The sequence below is a fragment of the Fibroporia radiculosa genome (assembly GCF_000313525.1).
Source record: "Fibroporia radiculosa TFFH 294 genomic supercontigs, scaffold1819, whole genome shotgun sequence".
Classification (NCBI taxonomy): Eukaryota; Fungi; Basidiomycota; class Agaricomycetes; order Polyporales; family Fibroporiaceae; genus Fibroporia; species Fibroporia radiculosa.
This window is the reverse complement of record NW_012133320.1, coordinates 125,606-133,098: the sequence shown is the minus strand read 5'-3', so window position 1 is coordinate 133,098 and position 7,493 is coordinate 125,606. Positions and strand designations below refer to the sequence as shown.

Sequence of the window (7,493 nt, the reverse complement as noted above, 5' to 3'; positions counted from 1 at the left end):
CCCCCCCCCCCCCCCCCCCCCCCCCGAGTGGCTGAGAAAATAGTTCCTGTATTTCCACCGCATATACCAGCGGTCAAACTACAAACTAGTTCCTTGGTGAAGGATACAAGCTTTAGTGCGTCAGTTACTTGATGTCGTGGTCCATTCAAAATCTGTCTAACTGAAAATGACAATTAAAAAACAAACACAACAACGGTCTAACGTTTATATCCCACTGCCGCTATTATAGCATTTGTGTACCTGCCAATATCACTAGATTGCTAGACATTGCAAGAGATTTTCAAGGCTGTGAGACTTCTGATCAGAAAAAATCACTGACTTCATGTCATACGCTCGTGGTATGTGGCGTCTGCTATTTCTTCGCTTCATTGAAGCACGTGGTCAGCGTGCATATGACCGCGTCGGTCTCGTTTTGGTTATCACTGAGCACTAATCAGTTTAAGTAACTTAGCGAAATTTGTCCATCTCGGACTCATCTCCGTTGTCCACTTGTCACAAACCAATCATTACAAACCCTTGGTGGATGGTTATAAGCCCTGCATCTAGACGTTGGCCTCTGTGCACGCCAACTCCCTAGTCCGAGTAATACCGCTCCGTATCGGACGTATCGGACGCACCGGATGATAGCTGAGTTTGGAGGTGGTGTGAGGCGTTAGTGTGCACATATATATATTGTTATGAACGGATGAGATCTTTAGCTCCTACAACATTACCCGCAGATGCCGTCCAGCGCCAATAACATCAGGAATATTGTAGTAGTCGGCGCAGGTCGACATTATTCATGCAGTCATACCGCAACGGTCTCACATGCATTCGCGCAGGTGTCGCCGGTTTAACAACAGCAATCACGATACAGGAGAAGGGTGGCTACAGCGTAACCATCGTCGCGGAGACATTCCCCAGTGATCCGAAGACGATCAAGTACTGCAGCTTCTGGGCGGTGAGTCCAGCCACGGTTGAGAGAGATCAAAGTTATGTGACTGTGTTGTATTATAATACCATAGGGAGGACACCATGTCAGCCACGCCGGTGGGGACGCCAGGCTACAGAGTGAGTGCATTCTGTATTTCTAGCTGTACTATGACGATCGAAACACAATGCTCATCAATATCCCGATCTGCCACTTCCGATCCAGAGATCGACTCGGATACATTCAAGATTATGTGGGACCTTTCTGCCCCGGGCGGGGACGCAGAAGCATGCTTCATGCGCATTTCTGAGACTCAATATTTCTACGACGGTAGAGATGCGCACTTAGATTGGATGCCCGACGTAAGTCATCGTACTGCAGGCCGATAGGTGATCTAATCGCTCTGCGCATAGTTCAAGAGGCTGCCTGAAGATTCACTCGTTCCAGGCGCGAAAGTAGGCGTGACATTCACGACCCTCACCTTCGACTGTCCGAAGTATGTGAACTATCTCCTCGCGCGGTTCCTTGCGCGTGGCGGGACGGTTGTCCGTGGCTCGGTGCAGCATGTTAATCAGGTCGCCGAGGGCGGCGCAGATATCTTCGCACGTGGGCGTGCGTCGTCTGCGCCCGTTGACGCGGTCATTGTGTGCCCTGGCTTGGGAGCCCGTACGCTCGGCGGTGTCGAGGACGACCAAGTCTATCCCGTCGGGGGCCAGACTGTCCTCCTCCGCGCGCCGTGGGTGACATTTGGCCGCTCCGCGAGCCATCTCTCAGAAGCCCGCTGGACATTCACCATTCCTAGGAAGAGCGGCGAGGTATGTGGACTTGTGCATGTTCGCCTGACGACTTGTTTTTGCGTGGTTGACCGGCGACTCGCGGATCTGTCGCGGCTGTTGCGATTTTACCTAGATCATTTGTGGTGGCACGAAGGTCGACAACGACTGGTACCCTGTGCCGCGGCCTGAGACGACCGAGGACATTTTGAAGCGATGTCTTGCTCTCTGCCCGGAACTTGCGCCACCGGAAGTCCGGGCGGTGCGTGAGCCGACCGTGGACGACATCCGATCTCTCATCCTAGAGGAGGGTGTCGGGCTAAGGCCGGCGCGGAAGGGCGGCATCAGGCTGGATGTGGAATGGATAGAAGGCAGAAAAGGCCAAGGCAAAATTCCAATGGTGTTCAACTATGGGTGCGTGCGAGCTGTTCTTATGAAATGGTAATAATCGTTCTTACATCGAGCAGGCATAGCGGGGCGGGATTTCAATCATCCTGGGGTTCTGCGTCGATTGCTTTGGATTTGTTGGAGAAATCATTGGATGGTTAGTTATAAAGTACCTCCTTCAGGCAGCCGTTATCATAATGATAAGGATGTATTAGCATTCAGTTTGTAAACAATTGTACAATACTAAGAATATTGCGTTGCGTTCCAAAGGTACACGTTGTGTTTACCTATCCTCGTCGTCAACAAGACAGACCACCTTTCCCGCTGCAGAATTTGCCTCCATATATGCGTGAGCCTTGCCCGTATCTTCCATTTTGAATACCCTGTCTACGCTAGACTTAAGCTCTCCGAAGGCCACTGCATTGACAATCCACTGCAGGGGGGCTGTTGAAATGTCGAGATAGTGAGACGAACACATCGCCAAGTGCTAAAATAAGACATCACTATTAAGATGATACGCCGCAGGCAGGAGCGGGACAACTGACCTTCCAAGGAGTAAGAGCTTGCATTGGGTCAAAGTCCTTTATTGTCCACTCCCCAGACAGACACCCTATCATCGACACCACCCCATTGTCCGCAAGGCTCGCGCACGAGTCGACCAAGGTCGTTCCACCGACAAGCTCTACACACTTGTCCGCACCTCGGCCTCCAGTTGCCTGCTTGACATCCTCGCTGACAGAGTCGCTCCGGTCAATTAACACGATGTCCGCACCGGCGGCCTTGATGGCTGCGGTTTTATCCTTGTTGCGCGTGGTCGAGATCACAATCGGTCTAGGGTCTGTGGCAAAGAGCGACGATTTGGCGAGCGCCGCACAGGCAAGCCCGACGCTGCTTGTTCCACCGCGAATGAGGAGCGTGTCCGTCGGCTTCAAGTGCAAAGACTCGCTGAGTGTACCCCATGCTACCCAGCATGGATGAGCAATTACAGGTGGAAGGTGAAAGGGAAGCTAACCAGTGAGGAATGTCTCCGGAATAGCAGCAAACTGCGCCCAGCTCATGTCTTTGGGAAGTTGTACCGGAGGTGACACAGATTTGTGCGGGACGAGGGCATACTCCGCATATCCACCTGTGCATACAAAGAATATTTCATTATCAAGGGCGAGTAGACATTTGTCTCGCTTTGCAGACGCACCGTCGAACTGACGACCCATACCGCCCATGCAGGCAGCGACAACATCGCCCTCTTTCCACTTTGAGCTTCCGCCTGTGTCTTTCACCAACCCGACACACTCGATACCGAGCACTCTCGGGAAGTGTATTCCAGGCGAAAGACCCTGGCGCGTGAACAGCTCAGAACGATTGAGACCATACGCTTTCACGCGGACGAGAACATGGCCTTCCTTGGGCGTCGGCGCAGGGTGAGTGGTCGTGTAGACCAACTCGGACGGGGAAATTGGTACGCGCGGGCAGACGATGGCTCTCATAATTCGTGCAAGAGACAGAGATGATGCGAGTATAACTCCCTTTCTTTAAGTTCTTATGTGACGTCTGTCGTTGACACGCTCGTGATTGATGCTTATTGATAGTCCGGATATGTCTAGAAGCTGATGAGTTCATGTATGAATCAGTAGCCCCACTCACTCGCCGGCGCAGTTGTCCTGCAGTCGTGGTCGTCGCTCATAGGACTTTGGATAGCGGCTAGTTCGATCGCAGTCAACTCTGTCGTGTCTGAGCACTTACAAAGAGGAAACTCCCAAGTACGATCTAACCTCACTCGCCGATACAATTGAGCGACAAACGTGTTTACAAGGAGACATACATTACGCTCGTCGCTGACGAATGCTTGATCCTCGGTTTGCGCTACACCTACTGTACATAGAGGTACTGGAGAGCTTCGAGCTGCCTTGTAGAACGTATGAAAGCATACCGGGCGTGATGCGACATGGAGAAAAAAACATATGATTGTCTCCAATACAAAATGCCTATGCGCTCCTCGCAGCCGCAGCCTTGGCATCCTCAGCCGCAGCCACAGCCGGGTTGACCTTTTTGCCATCCTTCCACCGGACACGCGGAGGAGGTGCACGGTTGCGACGACCCTCACGCGAGCGGACTCGAACAACTTGAATACAATGAGTTCAGGCCCACGGTGTAATGGAGCAACCAACACATACCATGCGAGTGAATAGCGCATGATACACAGTATGCGATTTTAATGTAGAGCTTGGGGATGACGTATTCTGAGAACGACCGTAACGATCAAATCTCTCTGGCTAGGACATTGTGTTTTTAGCACGCACCGGGATACACACTGGCCTCGCTGATATCTCGCACGGCGGCACTCTCAACCATGTTGCGCACCGTGAAACGCTTGATCGCCTTGTCCTTGCCAACGCATCGCGAACAGTTGGAGCAACGGACAAACGTAACGTGGCCGCGGCCTTTCTTGTTGCGGCCGTTGTTTCTTCTCTTCTTGGTCTGTGCGACAGCGTTAGTCGGGTCATCCGAAGCCAGACCTCGCCATCCAGCTCATTCGACGTAGTTTTTACTCATTCCACCATTCAACATGCGTCTGTCTGGCAGGACTGAAGTCAGAAAACACACTCACCATCTTGTATCGGGGTGGCTTGAGGATTTAGGGAGTGGACTATCGACCCGATGAGCTCTGTCTGCTTACCGCTCGGTCTCAATGCAAATTATCGCCGGCCCTAAACTGAGCAGCACGTGACAGAAACTGGGCTTTGGATCGGATTGTCTGTCAATGTCGCACTAGACAATTAGAGGGTTCTCTTTTTGTTTGCATCTTCATATGAGGACAATGAAGACCTGCACGATGACTGATTTCCCCCCACATCGCGTCTCTGTCTGCAACATCTGTGAGCCTGGTGCTCATCGTCGCCTTGCCTGGCTGGACCCCGTCGTGCATTGGTATCATACTTTCGACTTGCTGAGATGTTGATATCTCGTGTATTCCTGGTTGTACCGCTTCTCGCTGCATCGCTCGTCTTCTCAATGCCTTTGGGGTCGCTGGACGCCGCCACATATCTGAAGAACGGACAGGATGCCCAGAGGCTGAACGCAGAGTTTGCTAGTTTAAACGCAAACGATACATGCCTATGTACGTGTCGCGTTTGTGTCATGCTAAGACTCGGCTGATTTGCATGTTGTTTCAGCTGGTCAGCGAGCGTGCATTTCTGGGTCTTATGCTCAATGCGTGCGCGGCCTTTGGAAGACAGAAAACTGCACAGCTTCTGAGCAATGTTACGCGTTGCCCGCGACAGTTAGGAACGGCACCGTACGCACTTCTCACCTTTCTCGTAATTTTTCTCTAATCAGACATCGCAGTTCCTATCATGCACGACTGAAGCCGTCGCTGAATCCATCATAAACGCCACCGGTGCTGCAGGCGGAATTGCGGTTAATGGAAGCAGTACCACGTCGAACGCAACCTCTCCGAAACAGCCGTCTTCACCTTTCTCCATACAAGCCATGACCACGAACACCGCGACACTCACGCAGGCATCTACCGGCGTTGTACCGTTGGTGTCAAGTTCGGGCTCCATCATTACCCTTGCCCCACAGACCACGATAGTGACAACCAGGACGCTGGATCCCGCTGAGGCTTCCAGTCTTCTTGCCAGTTTGACTGCAGATGGCTTGTTATCTTCCACCACTCCCATCAATTCGTTAGTCCCTGTCATATTGTCCTCTTTGCCTGTCATTACCCCCGAGCCAACCACAACTTTGAACATTGAGGTAGTGAATCACTTCAGCGGGACGTCGGCTGTGACATTCACGACCATGTGCTGACCGTATGCTAGTATTTTGAACTGCGTTAGCTCGTAGCTGACTGCTTTGGTAGAGTTTTGGTTCGGTTTATTAGATTCGACAGTCTACGCTCCGCGCGCGACTTCCCTTGTGTAAGATTAGCTGGTCATTACTGTACTGTAATAACCATAACCGGAAAACATTGTGTAGCTGTAATAATCTCGTAACATTCTCAAATGTATTGATAGTGGCAAATTCAACACCGGGTATGCAGCGCCTTTGCTAAAACACCCACTGTCGGCCGTCATGAGCACATAATCAGTTCCATGAGATGGACTACAAAGCTATCACATGCAAGTTGACTCTGGCAAAATACCATTTGCTATGCGCAACATGGAAATATGGCCTGTCAAGCTCGACCACTACGGTGCGACGCGAACTACTCGACAAAGCACATCTGAGGAGAAGCACAGTCACCGTGTTTCCGATAAATAGCTGAGCCCTCTGCCCGACGGGCGCATCTACGGCCTGCTTCACGTATTCCTGCTCTGAGTTCAGGAGCAGCTCTCTGCTGCTTGCGATATTATTCCAGTCCTACGCGCGCTGCAGCGCATACTCGAGCTCCGCTACCCACTCGGCAGGTCCATTCATCACGATATAGACGTTGCGCAGGTCTGCGCGCCTCTTCAACCCGTTTCACTATCTCGCCGAGGACAGAATAACATCGGCTGCGGAATTGTTCGACCTTCAGATCAGCTGGTGTGTCATCGGGAATGCCGTCATAGTCTAACATATTTGAGAACGCGTTACACCCTACGAAATGTGGCTCCCGCATCTGCGAGTATTTTGCAATGCTGCTAGAAATCCCCCTTCGGACGTGAAGAACCAACAGGCCAGGGGTGGCAGTAAAACGCTGTGCATTGTAGACGGAAGAGACAGAGAAGTCAGATAAGGATAAGGTTCAATTGTGGTAGATGGCGCGAATATTTACATTCCTCGGCTCATGTCGAAAATCACTCTACAAGTGAGGACCACCTGAATTCCGTCATGATAGATGACTTGGAAAACAGCGGCCATTGATCTCAAGAGTCTCGAAGCGTCTTGCATGACCCTGACTCCACATAAGCCCTGGGTAAAACAGTATGACAGCTCATAACCTCACCAGATGTCGAATATCTATCGTGCATTTCTTTCCTTTTCTACGCAAGAATCCTCGATATTGTCGAGTATTTCGACTCACTTTTGCACGAGTTTTGCTGTAGTGGTTGTCATCTCGCCGAAAGTATTCAATACGTCGTCGAGTTTGATCATTGCTGGTTCTGGACAGACCTGATCCCAGAATTCCTTCATCACAACTCGTGGTGCCGTCCCGTGGCCGAAAAAGGGGTTCCCAACTGCAGGACCGTTCAACGAGCATCACATAACTGAGACATCGAATCAACCCAACCTGCTATCAGAGCAGTGAGGGGGGTTTTCGAAGAAACGGGTTTCAAATTGTACCGCGTGTAGTTTGCTACACCCTCCTTCCAGGTGTAGTCAGTGAGAACGAAACTCGATTCCCATTGAGTAGAATGCAGACCAGGGGGAGGAGGGGCCTACGAGCGATTGGCACGATATGCGAGGCACGAATGTAGGAGCTCTTGCATATTATTTCCCTG

General features: G+C 51.4%; 4 protein-coding genes across 4 annotated transcripts; 2 read left to right on the top strand and 2 right to left on the bottom strand.

The window, feature by feature from the left end:
• Positions 1-719: 719 nt before the first annotated feature.
• On the top strand, positions 720-2,299 carry FIBRA_03272 (uncharacterized protein; the record flags this gene model as incomplete). Its single annotated transcript, XM_012325117.1, has 8 exons — positions 720-768; positions 822-940; positions 1,005-1,050; positions 1,136-1,272; positions 1,324-1,725; positions 1,820-2,097; positions 2,151-2,227; positions 2,286-2,299. The coding sequence occupies 8 exons, from the start codon at positions 720-722 to the stop codon at positions 2,297-2,299; spliced, it is 1,122 nt and encodes a 373-aa protein (XP_012180507.1).
• Positions 2,300-2,353: 54 nt separating this feature from the next.
• FIBRA_03271 (uncharacterized protein) lies at positions 2,354-3,554 on the bottom strand (the record flags this gene model as incomplete). Its single annotated transcript, XM_012325116.1, has 4 exons — positions 2,354-2,557; positions 2,616-3,031; positions 3,083-3,196; positions 3,263-3,554. 4 exons carry the CDS (start codon positions 3,552-3,554, stop codon positions 2,354-2,356), a joined length of 1,026 nt encoding a protein of 341 aa, XP_012180506.1.
• Positions 3,555-4,052: 498 nt separating this feature from the next.
• FIBRA_03270 (uncharacterized protein) lies at positions 4,053-4,419 on the bottom strand (the record flags this gene model as incomplete). Its single annotated transcript, XM_012325115.1, has 3 exons — positions 4,053-4,189; positions 4,242-4,307; positions 4,368-4,419. The coding sequence occupies 3 exons, from the start codon at positions 4,417-4,419 to the stop codon at positions 4,053-4,055; spliced, it is 255 nt and encodes an 84-aa protein (XP_012180505.1).
• A 660-nt stretch (positions 4,420-5,079) lies between these two features.
• On the top strand, positions 5,080-5,877 carry FIBRA_03269 (uncharacterized protein; the record flags this gene model as incomplete). The annotated part of the gene is made up of 3 exons (XM_012325114.1): positions 5,080-5,185; positions 5,241-5,362; positions 5,413-5,877. 3 exons carry the CDS (start codon positions 5,080-5,082, stop codon positions 5,875-5,877), a joined length of 693 nt encoding a protein of 230 aa, XP_012180504.1.
• Positions 5,878-7,493: the final 1,616 nt, after the last annotated feature.